The sequence below is a fragment of the Crinia signifera genome, chromosome 1 (assembly GCF_055691185.1).
Source record: "Crinia signifera chromosome 1, ASM5569118v1, whole genome shotgun sequence".
In the NCBI taxonomy this organism is placed as follows: domain Eukaryota; kingdom Metazoa; phylum Chordata; class Amphibia; order Anura; family Myobatrachidae; genus Crinia; species Crinia signifera.
This window is the reverse complement of record NC_139217.1, coordinates 319021826-319047291: the sequence shown is the minus strand read 5'-3', so window position 1 is coordinate 319047291 and position 25466 is coordinate 319021826. Positions and strand designations below refer to the sequence as shown.

The 25466-nt window shown below is 39.4% G+C and overlaps 1 protein-coding gene across 1 annotated transcript in view; it reads right to left on the bottom strand.

The window, feature by feature from the left end:
• Positions 1–677: 677 nt before the first annotated feature.
• LRRC2 (leucine rich repeat containing 2) overlaps positions 678–25466 on the bottom strand; it is a 315710-nt gene continuing 290921 nt past the window's right edge. The window contains exons 6-9 of the mRNA XM_083158350.1: positions 18995–19140; positions 12107–12259; positions 5535–5668; positions 678–814 (exon numbers count right to left, since the gene is read on the bottom strand). Of these exons, the coding sequence (XP_083014476.1) occupies positions 765–814; positions 5535–5668; positions 12107–12259; positions 18995–19140 (483 nt within the window). The 3' untranslated portion in view covers positions 678–764. The remainder of the gene's footprint in view (positions 815–5534; positions 5669–12106; positions 12260–18994; positions 19141–25466) is intronic.

The window sequence follows — 25466 nt, the reverse complement described above, 5'->3', positions numbered from 1 at the left end:
TTTGACTTTTAGAAAGTGATGGCATGGTTTTGACTTGTAAATTACTGCCGCTTTGAAATAAAACTTTAGACTTTGGCTGGCATCCAGCATGGCCACCCGACTTGCACTGCAATACATTCAGCCATATAATTGAATTGCCCTTTAATGACTACTGAGCTAAAAATACTATAATAGCCCATTTTTTTGGTTGAAAAATGTATTGTACCTACTTTTATATCAGCATTAATTGGCAGGAACTCCAATTAATTATATTTTCAATTAGCTTAACATAATCATTCTATTCTTGAGAAAATTATTTGCATGAATAATTTGATACAGTTTTCACCAAAATAGTCAAGCTTGACCCCATGTCAGCTCCCACAGCAAAAAAAAAAAAAAGCAGGGTTCCTGTGTAAGATGTTGTTGACTGTATAGTGCATTGGTGGTTATTTAGTTCTACAGATAGATCTGTACATTTGTGGACACATTTCATTCAGTTATTTTAATAACTGTTGAAAAGTAAAAGCAATGCAATAATCACAGAAGGCTCTTTTCAATTAGTGCAACCATTTTATTATTATTATTATTATTATTATTATTATTATTATTATTATTATATATTTCAAACATACACAATACTTTTTAGAAACAAAGACAAAGCAAATTCTTCTCACAAACTTATTTCTACTATACAGTGTATATATATATAAAGTTATAATACACAATTGGTGGATGGAAAAAAGTCATACTGTACAAAGTGTTCATTCAGCTCCATCTTGTGTCTATTATATCTGCAAATTTAATGATATCTTTGTGGTATAACATGGCGTGATATCTGCAAAAAATAAAATGACAATAATTATTGTACAGAAAAAAATGTGACCTTTTATTTGCATACAAGTGTTTAATTTACTAAATCCCCTTTGTCTTTAAGTATATTCTTTCCCTACTATGCTGATGTGCAACATTCTACAACAGCCAACCAGATCATTTGCTTTCATTTTGCAGCTTCTTGTCATTTCAGCAAAGTTAAAGGTAGTTACGTAAAATTACACCCACACAAGGGAAGTGCAAGGATGTGGGCCACACACACTTATGTCTCCTTTCCAGGGAGAGAAGCTGTGTGTAGAAGTGTGACATTATCCAGCAGCACTTCTCACTGAGAAGACAGCAGTACAGCCAGATTCTTTGTGAGTAGCCCAGCATCTCCATGGATGCTAGGCACTCCCTGGAGTGAGGCAATCAGGGCTTCCTGTGAATTATTGTTGTAATGATCCAAAATCACAAATCTGTATGTTAACCTTTAAGCTAAGCAGATATTTTGAAGGTGAAATTAGTCAGGTATTTTATATTTCATCTATGGGATGACAATCAGGTGTAAGTGGACAAAAGAAGAACAAAAAATCCTGCGCTTTGAGGAAAGTTACAATGTCACACAGTGTTTATTCAAAAGATAAACATTTTTTAACATATACCGTATCTAACATATATAAGCTGATAAAAAAAGAGAGAATTACAATTAATGACATTAAAAAGTGATCTTGGCTTTGAATAGTGTGAAGTTAAATGAGAGAAAGGACACACCTATTTTCCTCTTTAAATAGTACCCCGTGTCTACGCTAATTTTTTTTCTTGCTGAGTTTTGCTGAGGGGGTCCTTTGAAAAAGCTGAGGACCACTCAGCAATATGCGTCAGTGATAGACACCCAGGGGGAAATGGAATAGAAATCTCCAGGTTTTTTTTAAAGCGGTTTTGCAGTGTAAATGATTGCCGCTTTAAAAAAAGATTTCTTACTCACTTTCTGAATCTCTCATCCTATTACATTTCACTCCCCATTTCCTTTTCAATTCATCCACTGCAGATAGTAAATATGGACTTTTTGATGGAAGTCCCTGAAGAAGGACTTGTGGACACTAATATACGTGGAGCAGTAAATTGCCAGCACACTCCAAAGGGTTTTTATTTATCTGCAACCATACAGTGCAGGACTCTCCCCGCCAATTGTGAATGGTTTACAATACAAACAATCTGTCCTTATTTACATCTCCACAACTGCCAGTGCCATAATACAAATCCATTATAGGAATGGGATCCTATTTAAAGAGGAATATAGGGGTGTCCTTTCCCTCATTCAACATTTCACTATTCAAAGTCAAGACCAGTGGCGACTCCTACCTTTTTGGGGGAGGGGGGCTGCCTCTGGCCGCAGGCACCCCCCTCCCCTGTTGCTGCCGCCGACACTGCCTTTCTCCTCTGGTTCCCGGCGCCTGTCCTATGATTGCAGGCACCGGGACTGGTGCATGCACAGTACAAACATATGTACTGCGCATGCTGCCAGCTTCTATGGGCTGCTAAGGCAACAGCCCATAGAAGAAATCTAGGTCCCGGAGCCTGTACAATACAAATGACAGGCACCGGGACCAGCGCGTGCGCAGTACCGCCATAGGTACTGCGCATGCGTAATCGCTGTTTTTGCACGGCAGCTCACAGAAAGGCGTCCTGTAGGGAGGGAACACCTCCCAATGGGACTGCCTTTGTGACTGGCAGGTCGGACTTCCAATAGGAAGTCCCTGCCGATCACAGTGAAGCCAGAGCAGTCTCACAGACTGCATCTGGCTTCACTACAGTGGTGGATTTTACCTGGGAGAGCTGCAGCCCTGCAGCCCATAGGTGAAAACCGCCACTGGTCAAGATCACTTTTTAATGTCATTATTATAATTTTCTCTTTTTTTCAGCTTATATGTGTTAGATATATGTTAATAAATGTTTATATTTTAACTACACGCTCTGTGACATTGTATCTTTTCTCAAAGCGCAGTTTTTTTTTTCTTTCTTTCTAGGCGAGATGTACTAAGTTTAAAAAGTGATAAAATGTAGAGTGATAAACAGCCATCCAATCAGCTCCTACCTGTCATGTCACGGGCTGGGTTTGAAAAATGTCTGGTAGGAGCTGATTGTCTGGTTTTTTATCACTCTCCATTTTATCACTTTTCAAGGCTTAGTACATCTGGACTATCTTTTTTTTTTCTTTCTTCTTTTGTCTGTATACAAGGTACTGACTATGCCTTTAACTAAACTGCTGCTATTGCAGAGAAACACTAAGTAGCTCCTGTAAATTATCCCTAGGGATAATTACACAATTTCTTCTTTTTAAAGTGTAAGTGGACAAAGTGTTTTTTAAAAGAACATGGATCTTTCAAAGTATGATGTTCAGTGTACCATGCCACACGCAAAGGAGATATCTGAGGAAGAGTACAGAGGAATAATCCTCCAAGCCAATGTTCAGGATAACCAAAAATGTTTAAATGCAGTTATTGCTGCACAATAGGTCATACCAGATGCTGAAAGCAAAGGTTCACAAATATGTGATATTGAATTATTTTTCATATTAAAAAAATTAGCACATCCATTTTTTTTCTCTCTGTGAAAATCTGAGATAGTTGTAGGCCAAATTTAAGCATGAATATAGAAAATTCTGAAGGTTTCACAAGCTTTCAAGCACCACTGTATATGTCACAGTGTTATTTCTGATTGTATTCTTTTTTATGTGAATTTTGCCTGTTTATTACAGCCTTACTAAGAATTTTTAGCGTGCATGGAATTGGAGAGTAGAATATGATGCTATATATGTTGTTACCCAGTTTGTTTTATCACTGTCTACAATTGTAAAGCACAACGGAATCTGCTGCGCTATATAAGAACTGTAAATAAATAAATGTATGTATGTATGGGTGACTTGTTCCTGCAGGGATACGTGGTTTACTGAAGGGTTAAATAGCGAGTTTGTCTTATGTCCTGATGACGATGAAATAAACCATTGAAATGTTAACATCTGAAGGAATTGATGTCTGTATTACCAGAGTGGTGTCAATTCCTTGCTGGGGAGCACCTAAAAAGAGCACCTAAAGAGAGCACCCTGACTACTGTATTTAATGATTTATGTGAATGCTGTCCTTCTAAAGTGCATCAGATGCATCGTGTCAGGGAAAGCCTAGCCTGTCTTTGTCCCATCTGATGTGGCTACGCCAGGCAAGAGGTTAATTATTTTAATTACTTTGTAGTTTTTACAGTAGCACATTTCAAGAGGCACATTAGACAAAGTAAAGAAACAAAAGTGGAAAGTTTGAATACTGTCCTGATAATGTGTGCAGTTAGAAAACCTTTGCAAATAAAGGTTCATGGTAGGAATATAATAGTTTAAGGGGGTATTCAATCTCCCAAAGCCATTCCTGAAGGGGGTTATGGCTGCGGGGCCCTATTCAATGCTGTCTTCCTCAACAGCATTGAACATGGGATCTTAGCAGAACAAGCCCGACTTCTCAAGCAATCGCGCTTGTTCTGCTGAGAACGTCCAGGAATTGACGAGCTCCTGTTCGCAGCACACTGATTCCCGGCCGCTTCTTGTGGCCACACCCCCTTCTTGACCTGCGGTAGGCGGGACATTGAATCCCGCCTACAAAATCTCGGACGAGCAGACCGAGAACAGGACAAGGTCACAGCTGTCGGGCCATCCCAACAGTTGTGCCCCGACATTGAATATCCCCATTAGAGTTCTTAAATGCATGTTTTGTTTTCATATTTTTGCAGTTTGTCAGATATTATTGTCTTTTAATAAAAATTCTAATGTTTGCATATATGCATTTATCTTGTCATATTAGTACATCTGTTCTCTATTCAGCATCAATCAACCCAATGTGCTAATGTCTAACCATTTCAGTGGATCAAAAATTTGCTGTAACCACATAATAATGCTTTGCAACTTTGTCAGTTAACCCCTTTGCTGTGAATACTGAGTAGGACAGTTGGTGATTGGCAGACAATGAATGAAACAGTTCACAAAACAATTGCATTATCTATTTCAGATGCAGAAATGTTTTTGTTTAATAAACACATACAGCAAACCCCTGGGTTTTGTACAGGAATACAAATCCCAAGTTTTTGGTATGTGTAATAGCAAACTACATGGGATTATGTCATGGATCCCCAACCTTGCTCGTTACCAGGGCTGAGCTGAAACACGTAAATTTCCCAGTTTGGTAGGCCCATCAAATTCCAAGGATGCATTTTTAAAAGAGGCAGTAAATTTTTAGGCAATTTTAGAAAGGTGGACATTTTTTTTAGTTTAATTTTTGGGGCATTTTGGTTATACTTTATTTGACATGTTAAATAGAGCAAGACTAATGGCCGATGCACACTTACCGATTTTGAGCTGGTTTTTCAGTTGAAAGCCACCCAGTGTGTACAGCACGGTGATGAGTGGTGATGCGCACCCCTGCATCATCGCGGGGAAAGCCGCTCATCAGCTGGTATTACCAGCAGATAACCGGCTTTGTGGATGGCTTTGCATAGTGCTGGGCTATGCAAAGCCATACATATCCGCCCCCCGCGCTGACAGCGCTGGACAGGGGGAAAGCTGATAAGTGTGTATGCACTGAGCGGCTTTCCCCCCATCGCTGTTCATACACGCTGGGCATAATCACCCATTGCGTATGGACCTTAATGGTATTTTCTGAAAGTCCATTGTCTTCTGAACATAAAATGTTTATGTACTACACCTCTTTCACTAAGATCTTTAATGTAGGCTTTCATAAATTCTTTCTCAAACTGTTCACGGTCTTGATTATTTTCGTCATCATCTTTTTTTAAGATTTCCTCTCCTTCAATGGGATTATCAAGCAGCTTGACATACCTGAAAAATGTTACGGTAATTTGTATTCATTTTAATAATACAATCCATACATATAAAGAGAAAATCCCTAAAATAAATCTGCCTTTTTTGTGAATTAATAAATGTTTGCATTATTGTTATAGTTTCTTCCCATCAACAGGTCAAGAAAGATTAATAGTCATTGTATTCAGTAAAAATGGAATTTATGGACAATGATGAAGTAACCACATAACACAATATTCCTGGAAGACCCTCCATGTAAGGGATGGGCAACGCATGCTGGAATATGTGGTTCAACACCAGCTAGATAACTGCTTATTGCCTACCCCTGTTCAGTTCAAGTTTTCAGCTGAAATTTATACATCTAATAACAATCTAATTTGTAATCCTCACTGTACCCATTATTATTACTTCACAGTTCCAATACTAGAGATGCACATGAAAAAGCATGGGGAAGTGATTTAGGGGAGACGCTTGAAGATGAAGAATGGTCCAATATTTACAATAATGTTGCTTCTAGCTCGATATGTGTAAGATAAAAAGAAAACGCATACAAATTATTTTATTGATGGTACTATGTCCCAGTAAGACTTAACAAAATGAATGCAGAGATTTCCCCCATTTGTTGGAGATGTAAACACATGGATGGCACATTTCTACATATATGGTTGAATTGCCCAGTTTTAATCCCTCTCTGGCAAAATATTGCTGCTCTGGCTAACTCTATTTTATCTATACATATTCCCTTTCCATGGATATCCCAGAGGCATCGCGTGCACAGAACAAATTATTCACCCATATAGTTCTCGCGACCAGATCTTGTATTGTTCGGATCTTCCAACACTGGCTGAAATATTTGCCAAAATCTGGCATGTCCATTTGATGGAGAATATTACTAGCATTTTGAGAGGCTCTTCTACATAATTTATTAAAGTCTGGGATCCCTGGACCTCTTATTTCAATGTCCCTCTGGCTTTTCACTAAATTGCCCTGGACAATTTCCCTGCCTTTCCATCCTATATTTATGTTGCTTACCTTCTGATGGTTTTATTTTCCAGCCAGGTTGGTTCCCTTTACCTATTCCCATCCTCCCTAGTTCCCCTTTTCCCCCTCTTTGTATTCTTTCACTGCCTTTCTTCTAGTTTTTCCTTTTCATTTCCTACTTTTTAATTCTTCTTTAAATAATATTAGACGAAAGCAAAAGAGCGGCGAAACAGACGCCGCAATGAGAAACAGCTGGTGATGAGTTATTTTGGACACATGGACGAGTAACTGGATTATTAATGTGCGTATGTTTAAGATTAGCCAGATAGGTAATTCCATGTCTGGAAATAGGATTAACCCCAATAGGGGTATAAATATGGGACTGTGAACCTTACCTCTGCATGCTTGAAAAACAAACGTGTTAGCGATGAGGAAGGAAAAAAAACATCTGACTACATCGAGGAGAGGCTACCAGGGACGCCTGTGTTTGTTATACCTACTGCTCATTTTTGTCTGTAATCTTTTTGTGGACAAACATACTCGTTGAGAGTCAGCTGTGATATATCCTTGTTTTACATGTGATTGTATGTTTTAAATTAAAAGCGGTATTATACTATACCAGTCTTTTCTTTTCATATTAATTGGAGGTATTTGTGATCCCGTGGTGACATTATCGCTACCCAAGCAAACGAATTATGTCTACCTAAAAAAAGTAGACCACCTTAAGGGGTACGAGTCCCACCATTCATAACTAAGCTTCTAAGAAAGTCTCTGTTTATACTTAAATTGTATTACACTATTGTGCTCTTTTCTATTTTTCCTTCCTGGGTAAAATGATGGGAATATAAGAGAAAAGAACCAGTCAACGCCCAGGAATTGTCGTTATTCTTTTGCATGTTGCATATTGTTGTTGATTCATACCACTGAACTAATTCCATAGGCAGCGGCAGGCGCAAGGATCTATCCCCCCAAAAATCTGTGATGATTGTTCCTGAATATATATATAATTATCTTTTTATTATCAAACCTCTGCGCTGGTTTACTTGATTTTTTACTGTATTCATGACATATCACTAATAAAAATTATATTAAAAAAAAGAAATGTATAATTCGGTTTATAAATGGCTCCTAAGTTTATGGGCTATTTCTGTTTATAGTCACTGCTCATTGACTATAGGCTAAATATCATTGAAATGAGAAAGAACACATGCTAAATGTTCTCTGATAAATGAAAGCCTGTAGACCAGCATGGATTCTGCATGTGACAATAGGCTTGATTCTGGTTGACTCGGTCCCTGGCATATTCACTCTGGGGACCAATATTTTGACTCTGCACATGCATATATGAAAATATCCACATGTGCAGGGCCCCTGTGCACACACCTTTGGCAACTTTCACAGTCACTGAGGCGCTTGCATGGGCAGGGGGGACAGATGGACGTGGTCAAGGGGACAGCACATGGAGAAAAACAAAATGCTGGGTGTCCCCATCCATACGCAGGCATGCCGAAGCCTGCACAGGGCAGGTGCCTGATTTCACATGATGTCAGCACCTGCTCCATTCTCCACCATGTTCTTTGTAAATGAAAGTCAACTTAGACATTTGGCTTCAAATGGAGCCTCTTGGCCAGCCACTATGAGACCGTTATAGTCAGAAGTTTTCCTTAGCACTGCAAATCTGTATATAACTAGCACAATGAAAGATATTACTTCATATTAAAATATTTAAGTTGGAGGCACAGCATCAAGGGTCCTCATTTTCTGCAAGTCCTATATGTATGAATATAAAAATCAATATATATAACAATGAAATGTATTAATGTTAGACACACAAAAAACATGGTCTTCTTATAGAGATCCAAAATGTATTTCTATTCTCTAATTTCCCCCCCCCCCACTGTTTGCATCTTTCATGTTAACACAACATGAGGTCAAATCAATGTCATTCCTGCCCCTGAGCTCAGACCACAAGGTTAGGGACTGATGCAGAGCTGACTGTAGCTTGTTGTGGGATAGATCTTGCATGAATTCACTCTGCACATTGGGCTCATGCCCAGAGTGGTATGTATTCCAATACCATCTACACTGACAAACAAAGAGGCAGAACCAGCCTTTAGAGCATTCCAACAGAAGCAAAGCTCAGTGAGTGCCTGACTATATCTAAATGTGAGCTATGAAGACCTGAACATTAGTGATAATACACCTGTTTAATGGTTGCAAGGGTACACTGATTTTGGTGATGACTATTAGTAAATCAGGTGAACATCTACAGATGTTTACAACTCTGCATATTGGTGACAATTCACATTTTCCTGTTCGTGTTTGTTATGAGCAGTGTACACAATTAGTTCCAGCTCTGCATCAGGCCCTTAATGAGCATGCCACTCAATCATGTATAGTAGACACGTAAAACATGCTGTAGCATCATACATCAGAATACAGTATTTTGAAAATGCCGGGAACATCCCGGCGAAATGCGTCAAGCGGCTCACCCCAACTTATTTTGCTATCATTGATCCCTAAAACTTGTCTTTTCCACCCAGATATCTGAACCGGGACTGTTTTGAAACCTATAGGAGGAGCATCACCAGAGTACATCATTCAGGTGACACCACTCCACAGGGTACCATCCAAGCACTTTGGTGCAGGACTCCCATTAATCATGAGTGGTGTATTAAGACTGTCCCTCTCTCTACTTTGCAGTAGCACTTTAAAGTCCATTATAGGAACAGGATCTCATGTGAAGGAGAAGAAGGGGTGACTATTTCCCATTCCTTAAACTGAGCTTTTTTAGTAGTTCTGTGTGATCACTTTTATAAACTGTTGTTTATTATGTATTAATAAATGTAAGAATCAATATTTAACATTCACTCTGTGTGATAATTGTGTCGTTTCATTCCTCAAAACCGCAGTTTATTCATTTAATTATATATATATATATATATATATATATATATATATATATATATATATATATATATATATATGCAGTAACATAACAAAACCTACATATGCTATATACAGTATTAAAGATTGTGGGTGAGATTTAATAGTATGAGAGATTCAGAAAGTGAGAGATTTGGGAAGAAATCTCCAGGTTTTTTTTAAAGCAGCAATCATTTACACTGCAAAACCAGTTTGATTTTGCAGTGTAAATGGTTGCCGCTTTAAAAAAACCCTGAGATTTCTTCCCAAATCTCTCACTTTCTGAATCTCTCATCCTATTAAATCTCACCCTGTGACTCTGCTTAATAAATAACATAGCTTTTGAAAATTAAAGAACATTTTATAGCTAAATGGATAGCTTCCAGGGCCTAAATATGCAGTTGGAGAATATAAACATTGGTGCCACTAAAGATATTAGAATTCTGGGCTCAGAAATACTTGAACATTTATTGCTAAATCAAAAGTTTTGGTTTAAACAATTTTCAGTCAAAACAGGCAATTGCTTATGTTTGTCTTACATTCACTTTTATACATTTCATACATTTTACAACAATGTGTTCTGTGAAATTCTACTACCTACTGTATCACTACTGCCTGCATCACTTGCTAATGTTTAAATATTTAATTATAAGTCAATTTAGTTATAAAGGTGCCCACACACGCACCGATCCCGGCGGTGCGATGCTATGTGATGGGGTGCGCGCTCCCGCGGCACCTCATCGCACAGTACAAAAAGTATGTGCTGCACATACTTTTTGTACTAGCTTTTTCTAGCATAGCATCGCATCGCATGCACATCGTATGCACAAGGCATCCGATACGATGCTATGTGTGCTAATTAAGCCCACAACGCACGCCGGGATCGGTGCATGTGTGGGCACCTTCAGTCAAGTGAAAATACTTGAAAATAACCTTATTCTAGCTTCTATGCAGCGCTGCCTGTGGTTTTAATGCAACCCACCGCTCGTACAGCCGCCTCCCCTCCCCCTTGCTTTTTTGCATAAACATTGATTCGCAGACTTGGGGGCAGAGACCAAAAATCATTTGATGGTCACCTACCATCGAATGATTTGGAACGTACATACAAAACTAAGACACTCAGGGGCATTAGCTTTGCGTGTTCCCTGTACAAGAACAGGACATACAGCTGACATCCAGTGATGTTAGCTGCCCACCCCTGGAAGCCGCATCACTGCCTAATTTCCATGGGAATCGCCAGCATTTTCATGGAAACACCCATGAAACGCTGAGCATTCCCATGGGTGCGTGCCCATGCCGCCGCACCGCACCCCCTGCCTGCACTGGTGGGTGTGAACGGGACGTCAAACTGACACAAATAATACCGAATACAGTTTTTCATAATTTCTTCACATCCCAGTGGGCAAAGAGAGAGAATATATAAGTGCCCCAAGCATGGTGAGCACAGCACTATACTAATATGGTGTCCATGTCGACATTACAACTGTGTCTGCATTATAACATGTTCGGCATTATGATAATGTCGGTAGATTGCATGTCGGCATTTCAACTGTCGGTATTATGTATCTGTCGGGCTATTGACTGTCAGTATTTACACCCTGTTGGTATAACAGCGTCAGCCAGTGATTGGCGGTATTTTAACTGTCAGTAAATCATACTCAGCCCGGGCAGAGAAATATTGACCAGAATGCCCAAGCATCAGAAATCTGGTGCAGAAGTGGTGATAATTGTGTGGAGTTTGCATTTTCTCGCCATGTTTGCATGAGCTTCTACCAACAGTACAAAAACATGCTATGTGTAAATATGGTGGCCAGCACTATACAATATACTGTAAATGAACGATAATAATAATAGATTGCTCATTTTGTATTTTTGTGGAGTTTCCTCTAAATATTATATATGTGAACTAAAGGAGGGGTTGCAAGAAATTTAAAGAATAACATAAAATTATTAACTTAATTCAACAACAGAAAATCTCAGGCAATCAACATATTTATGAATACAATAAATATGGCAAAGAACTCATGCAAAACTTTGCATACATACATATGCAATGTGTAAACACAAGCTGTGAGTTGGATTGCTCTGCCATACTCACAACATGTATCAGAGTCTCCGTTTCATTATATTATCTGCAACTGTGAATGTATGAAGCATATAATATTGGCTAACGGTCACCACTGAATTTGTAGATGGGTATATGTAATTAGAAAATATTACAATCATTTCTATATAGAAAGAATCTTATGTCTCCCTGTTGTCATTTTTTTCTGTGAACATCAATATACAGTATGAGCCTCTAGGATTTGAAACTGCAAGGAAGTCCTGCATTACTCAAAAATTAGCATATACATGTATTGAGATTCAATCTCTTTTTTAATAAAAACGTTCAAATATCTAAATTTATATTTGGCTTGCTTTGATTGAAAGCTTAAGTTCGGTTATAAAAAAAAAAATATTTTTTTTTAAAAACAAATTTGCTACATATTTTAAGGCTAAAATGTTTGCTTTTTTATCCTGTTGTTGCTCATTTGTTTCTGCAAGACTTACTTCAGGCAAGGGGTTTCTGTAAGTGCTGTGGGTATCTCAACCAAGCTATCACCACTGACAACCAGCAGTTTCAATTTAGAAAGGTTCGTCAGCTCCAGTGGCAGATAGGTAATCTTGTTCTTTTGTAACAGCAAGGTCTCCAGTTCTTCTAATCTGCCAAGAAACAAAAATAATATAAATCAAATAGTAATAATATTGTGTTCCAAGATTGTATTTTGTAATGGCAGAATAACAGTAAGTGATAAAAAATATTATTCCTACAAAATAATTATCCCCTTGCTGGGGTGAGTCCAGTTCCAGCAGACTTACCTACCTTTTTGGGGGGTTGAACATCACCAGATTTTTGAGAGACTCCCTGCCAATTGAGGAGGGTAGGCAAGTATGATTTAATGCATTTATCTAGTCTCAATGACTGTGAGAGATTAATATTTGCTTTCTTGTGGCACATGCTGGGATTTGCACACAGGTCCATCCCGGGAGCGACCCGTTAACTGCGTCGCAAAGTGACCTGGCTAATTGCTACATTGCTGGCATCATCCAGGGGGTGGGGCAGAGCCAGGTAGGGGAGCAGGCAACACTAAGGTAACACTGCTGCCTCCTCTATAGAAGTGAATGGGACCCACGCCGCTCGACCCAGGTTACCCGTTCACACTGCCCAGCAATCCAGGTCCAACTCGGGTAAAACTCTTCTCTTAACCCGAACGAATTGCTTGGTTTATTTGTGTGGTGTGAAAGAGGTATTACTGTTGTTAGCAAATCCCAAATAATATTATTAGCTTTGTAGTTGGCTCTAGGTAAAAGGCATATATAAATCAATTGACATGCTGTTTTATTTGTTCTGTAAAGCAGGCCTGATGGCTATATTAGTAAATACAATCTTGTAGCCTTGTTTGTATCGTTGGATATGCATGTGTCAGATAGTGGATTATTTAGTTGGATAATCTATTTGAAACTGATATATTCTATCCATTTCTGTTGCTCACAGCTAAACTATCTAATATACTATTCTAAGTATATACATATGAGAAGAAGTAGCATTTAAGATTAGGTAATTACCCTAATCCACTTCCTTATCCATCCTCCAGTGAAGGAACATTCAATTAAAGCAAACCTGAGTGGTTGGCACCCTGTACAGTATGTTGCACTACACACCTAACATATGTTGCAAAGCACGGTTTAAAATAATCACCCCCAGCAGAAATTTCCACCTACACACCACTGCAGTGGGAAGCCTGCTCTTTGGGGGACATTAAAGATTGTGCAGTGTTTAGGGTATACTTCCTAGTAAAATAATGGAATCCAATTTTACCATATAGTATTGCAGAATGTAAAATAAATGAGTAGAACAAAATCTCCATCTGATTCTGTGTTAAGCCATGATACTCAGTATCAGGCCCACACATCTACAACTGTCTGGTCCATTGATAATTAATGCTGTGTTGTTCTTGGTTCCCATGACTAATGATTACAGATTAAAAAAAATCCCAGATATAGGGCCTTATTTTGGTTCATTCTTTCTGACAAAATCCTTCTTAGATGGGCAAAACCATGTGCACTGCAGGTGGGGCAGGTGTTACTTGTGCAGAGAGAATTAGATTTGGGTGGGGTTTTACTTCAAAGTGAGATCTATATTGCAGTGTAAAAATAAAGCAGTCAGTATTTACCCTGCACTGAAACAAAATGAATCACCCAAATCTAATTCTCTCTGCACATGTTACATCTGCCCCCCTGCAGTGCACATGGTTTTGTCCATCTAAGAAGGATTTTGTCAGAAAGAATGAACCAAAATAAGGCCCATAGTGACTGTTCTTCCAGCATGCACCTGTAGTACCACTCAAGTGGGCATTACATGTCTTGGCAATGTGAGGGATAAAAGACTCATAGTGCTTCTTGTACTAAAAGTAAATCTGTGGGAGGAAAGGAGTTTTTAATAATCTTTAGTTCTATTACTACTGACAGGGAATAAAGGAAAATAAGTTAAACAGCAAACAAATTGAAGTACCTCACCTCTTACAACCTACTTCTTTTTTCAGCAGGTACTTTATATATTTTTCTAGTGTTTTTTACAACTGCATTTTAATACATTTCATCCTGTATATTTTTGTCTTGCAAAAATATCAGTAAGTGATGTTATATATGACAATTTGCCTTTAGTAAACCTCTGAAAACCCAGTGGCCTTACTAAAGCACACTCTAGTATATTTCCCCTAAAATATAACGTGGGCTTCAAGGAATAGCAACTGCATATCTTGCAGATTGGGAACTCAAGGTTTTCCCCCTAGTCACAGCCATCTGTAGTTTGATAAAACAACCAAAATGTCGACACATTTGTAAGGGAAACCAATGAGAATTTGGGAAGCAGGATTTCATGGGAAAGACAAATTATAGTACAAAAAGTCACCTCTTAAATGTGAAGGATGGAGGAGGCTTTTTTAAATATTGGCAAAGTACAGTAATGGCATGCAAAGGTGTCCCCTATGGATCACAAATAGGCCCACATGGGAGGTGGATCAATTGTAGGTGGAAATTGATGATGATTGGTGGCGACTTCTGATTTGCTGAATGTGTCTTGGTCCCTCCCAATGGTACTATTACTATTGTGAGTGTAGCTTTTGAGATTTATTCACATTATTTTACTTAAATATTGAAGCAGATGCACAGAGGCTACCCTAATGAAGCTACATGCTAGTCCTGCATCAAAGCATAGTTGTCTTGTATTATATTTGTCATTGAATTAATAAGAATTGGACATTTTTAAATACAACCCCATAAGTTTACTATAGATATTTAATGTCATTAAATTGGAGTTATAAATAATTTAGACAAGTGTACAGGAAAATTACTTTAAAAAGATATTTACAAGAGTAACAAGGCTTGCTGTTTGAACTAATTCTACAGTATCTATGACAATGGGCAGTATTCAATGAGAATACTGACGACGTGCAGCAAATCCTATTTAGGATTCGCTGCACATTCGCCACTGCCCGCCGCGTTCCGGAGCCTCGCCGGCTCCAGTATTCAACGAGTCAGGGGCTCGCTGCCCCTGACCGGCGAATTTGAGCTCCTGCGTCGGACGCCGCAGGGAGCCTGAGGACGGTGGCAGGTAGGGAGATAGAAGTCTCCCTGCCTGCCCCAGAACGTTTGTGGGGTGAGGTGAGCTCCCCGGGTGCCAGGCAGCACAGGCTGCCCCCCCGGGGGTGCCAGCAGGGGACCGGGTATATTCACTACACCCGATCATGCATATGTAATGATCTGGTGCAGTGAATATATGAATATCTAATGAGCGGCTCGGCTCCGGCCCCCTGCTGGCTGGTCTGTGTAAAAAAATTTTTTTTTTTTATTAAATATATATTCTTACAGCACATGAATAAAAATAGCATGCCCCTCCTCAGAATAAAATTCCTGATTTTTTTACACCAAATGTAAAAAACAAAACACTTTATTTTAAAAGTTCACATTCCACTTCACCATAAAAAGATAGCGATTGCTACTCGGTGAATCATGGCGAAAAAAACCTTGAAATGTATTCGCCATCTGGTCATTGAATAGGGTGATTCACCGTTTTAGTAAAAAATTCGCCTTACAGCACAAAATCGCCATAAAAACATGGCGAATCAGCCTAATTGAATACCGCCCAATGTTGTAAACATAAATTGACTGTCAATCAAATTTGTAGAATATATTGAGTTTCAACTTAAAATAGTGTGATGTGTCCAGATTAATTCACTTCAGATTTTCTGTATAAATACTCTTAAATACAGTATCTCGATACTATATTGTGATGCAAGTGTTATATTTTTTCTTTGTTCAATAATAGTCAACTTTATTAAAATTAGCTTTGAAAAAATATACCTTGCAAAAATGTCTAAATGGTTTATTGACTCATTAACTGCAACAAAATCACAGAAAAATACATTCTTACCTTTATATGATTTATGTGGTAATATATCACATCCATTGTTTTAGGAGATGTCAAGAATTTTTTGTTTGTAAATAATAATAATTTGCAGTATGAAACTTACCAGACTAGGAAAAAGAACATTTTCTACATTTACACAAGTATTTATAACTTTATAACTTATACCCTGGTGGCCCATTTGTTCAAAGCTTTGGTATATTGTTGCCACTTGTATCTAAAAATATATTTTTCAAAATAGTCATACCTTATAGAACCTCTAAAATGTGCCTAAAGATGTCTAAAAATATTTTTGTATATTTTTTAAATTATACTTTTTTCCATTTTGGACATTTTCTAAAAACATTTTTGACACAACTAAAAATGTCTGCAAGTAGCGATTTTTTTTTTTGGGGGGGGGGGGGGGAGTTTGCAGCTGATCCAATACTTCAGTTGTGCACTAACAACATTTAATTTAGAAAACTAATTCAGAAAATGCATTGCATGTGTGTGAGATTGCTAAACCTGTCTTATTTATAGCATATAAAATACTTCTCTATGTTCAAAATCATTTATATGGTTTACTATAGAGATGTGCAGGTCCGGATTTACCCGGATGTCAAAACGAGATCTTATTAGCTATCCAGCTGTCACATATATTGGAGCAAATCCATGTGACAGAATATAGCCTATAAAATCCCGTTTTGATATCCGGGTAAATCCGGACTATAACCGCTATGGATGGAATTAACAGTGCATAAATGTGGTATATTGCCTTGAAAAAAATCATGGTAAAACATAATTTCCTGTCCAATAAAGTTAGATTAACAAATATTGCAAAATGTTCATTTGTTTTTTTTTAAATGGAATAAAGTTGTTTAGAATCAGTGGTGTTCCTACTGTGGGGACACACAGTGCTGTAGGGCTTTTTCTTTATGCACCAGAGGCACATGGTGGCAAAAGGGACATGGCCTCATGGGTAGGAGCATTGCCACATGGGCAGGGGACATGGCATTAGGGCCAGAACCTCAGTTTTCTTCACTCTGGGGTCCTGGAGATGCAGACTGCCCTCAGAGATCAGGCTATGTACAGTGAGGGCCATAGGCAAATGCAATGGGGGGGTTTCTGATTGCACAGAAACCCCCCTCCTCTTGGCAAGTGACTTAAATTATGCACTGGTATATAATATGCTCAATAGAGCTGCCACCACATCAGTGTAAGGGACAAAACAGAGCTGCTGCACATGCCCCGTGAGAGCACCTTCTTCTACTAAGTTTGCTGTGTGTGTGTGCATGTGTGTGTGTGTGTGGATCTGAGCCCTCAAACTTCACAATAAACCAGAGAGTAGCTGCCAGGAGGGAGAGACAGGAGCCTTAACATGAGCTGGGGGAATGTGAGCTTAGAAAGTGCACTACTGGTTCTATTACGTCTGTGTATTAATTTATTTATTTATTTAGTATGGCATATTTTGCCTTTTCCTGACTACTTATCTTATTTAAATGTATGAAACAGCCTGAACTATAGACCATTTGTACTGTTAAATATTAATACTGTATTCCATACTGTATCCAGTGTATAAAAAGTCTAATTTTCAGGGCTGCTACCACTCCCCCCGACTCGCGTACTTACTCCAATACACTACAGAGTGGGATAGTTTGGATTACATTTGGAAACCATCCTCTAAAAATCCTGCATTTGCCACTGCTGGCTCCTATACAATGACAGGACCCAGGTCCTGCACAAAGTATTACAGTACAGGACCTGGTTCCTGTCAGGAGACGTCCACACATTGATGTCACCCTTGCTTGGTTACACCCACCTGAGGCCCACACTACCTCAACCTCCTTGTGACACCACTGTTTAGAATATCCAATGCCCAACAAGATGCCAGTTTTGATGCTAATTGATTATATACACCATAGTCTATCATTTTTATTTGCCTTGCATTCATTGTTTCACAAAAGAGATGAGTTTTTAGCACTTGCTGGGTTATGCTGATTGCCTTGGTAAAGTCCCTGATTTAGTGACTAATGGCTGCACCACTTTGGTCTAAATTCTGATAGATCAATTGCAGCATTCAAGTACTTTTCATCACAAGTTTCATCACCTTTTATTCTCAAATGATCATCATAGCGCATTTATATAGCCAAAGTGGGCAAGGATATTGTTAGTGTTTTCAACGTGTTTAACTTTAAAATGCCACACAGGGTATCTCGTTCAACGTTTCAGTCTAATCGACTTTTCTCAAGAACAGTGGCATACGTAGACTGAAACGTCGAATGAGATACCCTGTGTGGAATTTATTTCTTATTATACGTCCTATGAGTACCGCCGTCCCTACCTCTATCTATCTATCTATCTATCTATCTATCTATCTATCTATATATATATATATATATATATATATAACAGCACTTACCCAACCTTGCAGCAAGGAGAGAAACAGACCAGCACTCGTTTTTAGATGAAAAAGTAATAAGTGTATTGAGAAGTGTTACAACATGGCAAACATCTCAGGTAACATTAAACAGACCCGACAGGCTGTTTCAACTGGATTCCAACCAGTTGTCATCAGGGGTGGAACTGGTTGGAATCCAGTTGAAACAGCCTGTCGGGTCTGTTTAATGTTACCTGAGATGTTTGCCATGTTGTAACACTTCTCAATACACTTATTACTTTTTCATCTAAAAACGAGTGCTGGTCTGTTTCTCTCCTTGCTGCAAGGTTGGGTAAGTGCTGTTATCAATTTCCTTCTGGACCCTGCACCACAGTTGCAATATATATGTACTTTGAGTGCCGTTTTGGAAATCCGCTTTTTATATATATATATATATATATATATATATATATATATATATATATATATATATATATATATATATATACATACTGTATATATATATATATGTGTGTGTGTGTGTGTATACTAGAGGCATGAATCCTGTGGTTGTTAAGATTGATTTTTGGCTTTGAATAACATTTACAGCATTTACCTGTCTATGTCCTGTGGGAGATCCTTTAAGTTATTACTGCTGATGTCCAGCCACTGCAAGCTTGACATTCGTAAGACACAAATTGGAATAGAAGTGAATCTGTTTGCTGACACATCAACAAAAGTGACCTTTTTCAAATTACTGAGCTGTAAAAGAAACAAGGGAAACATATGACAATTGAGATAATAGAAATGGTTCTAACAGAAGTTATACTTTAATACACTAAAACATTTATTCATTATGGTTTCTAATGTACTTTACAATTATATTTGACAATATATTAATATATTAAATCTTAATTTGATTACTATATAACAGGTTATCTATCATACACTTATAATGCATTTGATCATTTTCTTATTTTACTTAATCTGTTTTAAAAAACATTTGCTATGACAAATCAAAAAAAAGTTTATATAAGTAAATAAATTACATTTATTTTACTCAAACTATTTAAATGTTTAATTGTTTAAAGGGCACTTTATAGAAACATTATATAAATTCATTATCTGCTTATATCTAGGTTTTTAATAATAGGACACAGGTTATTTACTAAAGGTCAATTATCATTGATTTTTCTCAATTTGAAATATCCAGAAATCGATCTCAATCAGCTTTGGTTTTCAAAGGATTTTATACCAAGTGATTTAGTCTCACTTAGGCCCTTATTCTGGTTGGTGCGGTAATATCTGCGTGCGTTCGTGCCGCCGATGTTTTGTGTCTGCGCATGTGCAGAGGCGTCTCTGCGCATGTGCGAGCAGGGCGTACGGCCAAATCCCGCATGAAATGTGAACACTCCAAACAGGGGGTGGAGAGGGGCGTGAAGGGCGATTTGGGCTCATTACCATATGCATACGCCCCGCGTTTATTGGGCGTTCACATGCAAACGCTGGGCGTACGTATGGTAATGCAGTCATGACGCACGTGTAGGGGGCGGACATATGACATCGCCGGATGTCAGCTGCCCACCCAGATCCCTGCTTTTGCACGGAAAAATGTCCGTGTGGTCTGAGGTTGCGGGAGCTGGTGGACCACTCGGTCCTGCATTCGATGGTCTGCGACCATCGAATGATGGGGGAGGTTCCCTGAGATGGAGGAGGCGTATTCCATGAAAAATACATGTGCGGTCCGTTCGGCCAGCTTCTTACCGCGTACGGACGGAGTTGGCGATCCGTATGGAAGGCGGGGTTTCGCACGCACGGTCCTGGCCGCATATTCGGATCCGGCCGCACCGATCAGAATAAGGGCCTTAAAGAGGTATATCACTTATCTTAGCCAGGTCCAAGAAGTGATTGTTTCACCTATATAATTACACAGGTTCAGACAGTACTTGTTTTACTTAAAGTGATGCCTAAATGCTTTAAAAAATGTGATCATGACTGTATGTACATGCTTGGTTTCTTTCACTAACTGCACTAATTTCACTTTTAGAAGTCCTAACGGCAATCGGCTGAGGTGCAGATGTGATTTTTCCTATAAAAAAGTTAGTTAAAAGAGGTTTTACTCATTCTCTTGGTCTTATCACTACCAGCATGGGAAATGTAGAGCTAGAGAAAACAATTCTGCTGCTCTACAGCAGAAACTGTAGTCATCTTTATATTTTTGTACAAAATTTCCCTAAGAGTGCCCTCTATTCAATTAGCTGCTGTATTTTAACATGGGCTATTTTATCCCATAGAGCTGCTAAATTATTTCCAGGAAGCAGCTCTGTGGGATGCACTGAACCGGATTTTTTTCCGGCATCTGATCAGTCCTTAAAAAAATCAACTGAGAAATAGGCAGCTTTTGGGCGCTGTACCATAGTTCCGGGAAATTATCCCAGATTTGATTTGTTAACACCAGAAAACATATTAATGTAACTGGTGATAAAAAGTTACTATAAGTAGATACCGATGATATCTAATCCATGTTAAATTAAAGAGAATAATTGAAGTCCCCCTTAGTATTATTATCCTGGATAACATTTGTTACATTAGATTTCCCTTAGTCTATTTACTGACACATAATCATGGTGCTCATTTAGTACAATATTAAAAATACTAAGCAGCAAATATATATAAATTAAACTGTGTCACGCTGGAGGGCTGATTTTTGCCTGGGCAGATGCTAGGGGTGAAATTTAATAGGGTGATAGATTCAGAAAGTGAGAGATTTAGTAAGAAATCTCCAGGGTTTTTTAAAGCAGCAATCATTTATACTTCCAAATCAAACTGGTTTTGCAGTGTAAATGATTGCTGCTTTAAACAAACCTGGAGATTTCTTACCAAATCTCTCACTTTCTGAATCTCTCATCCTATTAAATTTCACCCAAGGTGTTGAAGCAGGAGATTTATGCATGTGAATGAAGCTGGGCAGACTGATTTAGCTCTTACTCATAGAGCAAGAAATAACAGTGAATGTAACTTAAAGATAGCGAAGGTTGGCCTAAAGGAATATAGCAAACAGCAATAAATAAATAAATGTCATTGTACAAGAATGATTGGATAACTGGAAATGGTCGATAATGAGCCAGGAACAGTATCTGGCTGGTCGAGATGCAGAATATAACTTGAGCTTGACTGGAGTAGAGTACAACTTGAGTCAGACGGAAGTTGAATACTGCTGAAGCCAGACTGGAACTAGAGTTGAAGTCCAAATTACCCGATAGATACTGAAACACTGTAGAGTGCAAGGACAGATTACCAAAGAAGGTATAGGCTGAGAGAAATACTGTTATAAATGAAGTAGGCTAAGGTTCCTCCACAGGTCCCTCCATGCCCAGTAACACTATGTGTTTCAATCGCTAACTGCTATCTTTTTCAAATGTAATTACTACAAACATTGCAAAAACAGCCCAGGTTGATCCCGGGTTGTTGTGGATGTGAAAGGGTCTTTTCAAATTTCCCAGATCCGTCAACCCATCATTCCAACCCAGGTTGCTGTGCACACTATGGAGGAGCCAGCCCTTGAAAAAGATTGCAGTTAGTGAATGAAATGCATTGGTGTTACTGGGAGGGGAGGAACCTGTGGAGGAGGATGCCTGATTGCCAGAACAGGGGACATTTCCTGGACGGATTCCGGACAGACTCAGGACTATCTCCTATATCCATGCTTTATATTACATCTCTCTAAATGGAATTCTCATATACATCTGGTAATTACAAACCATCATTTCTCCACAGCTTGCCTTTCCCTACCCTTTATTTCTGTATTTTGCTTTTAATTATTGTGTTTTATTAAAGAGGATACTTTGCACTAAATGCAGCGGTGGCTCTTACCAGTATAGAGGATGGGGGCTGCCGCAATGAGGGCCCCCCTCCACTGCCGCTACCGTATATGCATATGCGCAGTATATGTGCAGTAACTTCATACATACTGCGCATGCACTGACCCAAGCCTCTGTGGGCTGCCTTTGCAGCAGCCCCCTGGGGCTTGATCGGATCCCCAGGTTCCGGCGCATGCGCAGTATGGTCTGCGGTACTGCACATGAGCAGAACCTGTTTTGGGGGCTGCTGCGCATTTGCGCAGAGAGGCTTCCCGGAGGGAGGCAAAACCTCCCAATGGGATGCCTTGAGTGACTGGCAGGTCAGACTTCCAATAGGAAGTAACTACTAGTCACAGTGAAGCCAGAGCAGTCTCACTGACTGCATCTGGCTTCACTTTAGGCAGAGAGAGTGGTGGGTTTTACCTGGGTGAGCTGCAGCCCTGCAGCCTATAGGTAAAAACCGCCACTCACTATATGTATCTTCTCTTTCACATTCCTTATATGAACATTGGATGAAATACACTGGGTGGAACTTTACAGTTCAACAGGGGTAATCTTGTAAAGTGGTCATTGGGGTAACCCCGTACTTGCTTATTCGGAGAAGAGGAATGGTACACCATAATAAGGGATGCACAAATCCTCTTTTTTTCCCACCTGTGGTGCCAAAAGGGGGATACCTCTCAAATTCTTCTGTACTCTTATGTCTTTGTCCCAGGCCCAATGAGAAATTTATAATACACGCAACATCCATAATAACTCTTCCCATTATAGTAAAAGTAAAGTAAAAACGTGAAAAACACAGACAGATTTTCAAATATGTTGAATAAAATATTTAACTACTATTAAAGAAAATAGATCAAAATCTTGGCATAAAGGTCAGCTGATGCCTTGCATTCTAACCTTAATTGGGAAAATGTTTCAGATGAGCTTCCATAGGCATGGCAAAAATATAGGGAACATGGTCCTAAAAGCAAAAAACTGAAATATTGAAGACATCTTCCCAATTTTATAGCACTGTAAGAATTTACTACAGCATATCTACAGAACAATCAGGGCCGGTGCTACCCACTCAGCAGCTCCTGCAAAGCAGGGAGGCGCCATGATGAAAAGGCGCTGTCTCCCTCCCTGCTCTGCTAAAGCTGCCTCAGCCCTCACTGTCACTGCCTCCTGCACGCAGCACCTGTCTGACAGTGGGCAGCAGTATGGAGAGGCTGAGCAGCTCCCTGCACCGTGCACATACTGTCCTCCTGCGACCTGCCCCCTCTTCCTCACTGACTTTTGCGCTGAGGCATGTAGCGCTGTCTGTGAATGCCTGGATGACATGTCATGTCCGGATCCGCCCCCTACTCATTGCTCCTTGCGCCTGTCAGCTGTCAATCAAATGACGAACAGGCAGCAGCGCCACCTCCCCTTCCTTCCCTCTTCTAAGTAGGCTGTGCCAGTGCCGCTGCCAGTCCTCAACACTCTGGCCCCTCTATCTCCTCTCCTCTTCTTCCATCTCCTCCTTCTCTCCCCTTCTCAGTCACGAGTGCTGCACATACTTTTTGTACTGCTTTCGGATCGCATTGCACACACATTGCATACATGCCGTGCGATGCGATGCGATCTAGCCCATGACGTGTGCGATTCTCACAGCGTGTATGGGTACCTTTAGTGCCTGCAACACTTTGTGGACACAGCACTGAGATGGTGTATGCATACATGTACATGCACCCGAGATCCTCCATAGGAGCTTGTTGCAATGGCAATGTGAAAGGGCGCAAAATGTATGGTTTGCAGGAGGACGCCGGACACCCTAGCACCGGCCCTGAGAACAATGGACCAGCTTCAGTTTCCTACAATTAATTTGTTTATAAAATTCATAATTAATATTCCAAACATAAAAACATTTGAAGTATTACTTGTTTTATTCTTGTATCAACATTACTAAATTTCACCTATTGGATTTACCCCTGATTAAGTCTTAAGACGAAACATGCTGGGTTTTTGATAAAACAGCTGCATCCAATATAAAACTGTGCCTTATTCATCTGTAACCATGGAAATATACTAATGTTGGACACTTTGAAAGTGATATTAACTTTCAAATTGTCTTTAAATTGTAGTTTAATTAAGTGAAAAAATGGTATCTTTACATTTTGTGAAGTTTGGTAAAACAATTCTATTAAGGTACACATACCTGTACACGAATATATATATATATATATATACAGTTGTGCTCATAAGTTTACATACCCTAGTTCTCGGCATTACCGCTGGTTAGATGGATGAATTCAGCTTTAGCGCTTCCTGGCTCTGGCTGCTTGGCGGCGCGTCCCCTTCCCCTCCCGTCTCCCTTCCCTGGCTGTGTGATAGTCTATGACTGTGCGGCGACGTCACGCCGGTTGTCAGGGGCAGGGCTAGGCAGCGGCTGATAAAAAGTTCAGCAGCGCTGCCCGGACCTGGGGACACAGTGGTGGGTTTTTTTTAGGGAGCGCTCCCCAGAAAAAACTCACCCAGTGGGGAGCGCTCCCTTAAAAATCCACAACTGAAGGGTTTAATACCATGTATTGCCCCATTAACATCAATGACAGCTTAAAATCTTTTGTGGTAGTTGTAGATTAGGCTTTTTATTTTCTCAGATGGCAAAGCTGTCCATTCTTCTTAGCATAAATCATCCAGTTCCTGTAAATTCTTGGGCTGTCTTGCATGAACTGCACGTTTGAGATCTCCCCAGAGTGGCTCAATGATATCCAGTATTATGGGCGGCCAGCAAATCTTTAATGCCCATCCTAAAAACAGATAAAGAACTGCCTAGTCTGGCTGAATAGAAACAGATGTCCTGTTTTAGAAGGGGACGTTAATTACGTGATGCTTTGGTCCACACGGACATCATAGATTTTAACAGCACCACTGGGAGTAGAACCAGTTAAAAAACTCCAGACTTTTACCGCTGCCCAAATTGTACAACATGTCAATACCTGATAAGGAGTTCTACCTTTAAACATCCACATTCCGATAAAGTCTACCACATTCGAGATGTAGTGACGTGTAGCTCCAAAGTCGTGGTCTACGCGATCATCTGCCCATGTGGCTTATGTTATATTGGAAAGACTACCCGATAATTTAAGGAGCGTATGGACATACACCGCTCCTCAATTAAAGGTGCACTGTAAGGAAAATCCAGTGACCAACCGGTAGCAGTGCACTTTAAAGAATGTGCACACCAAATGTTATCTTTAAAATATA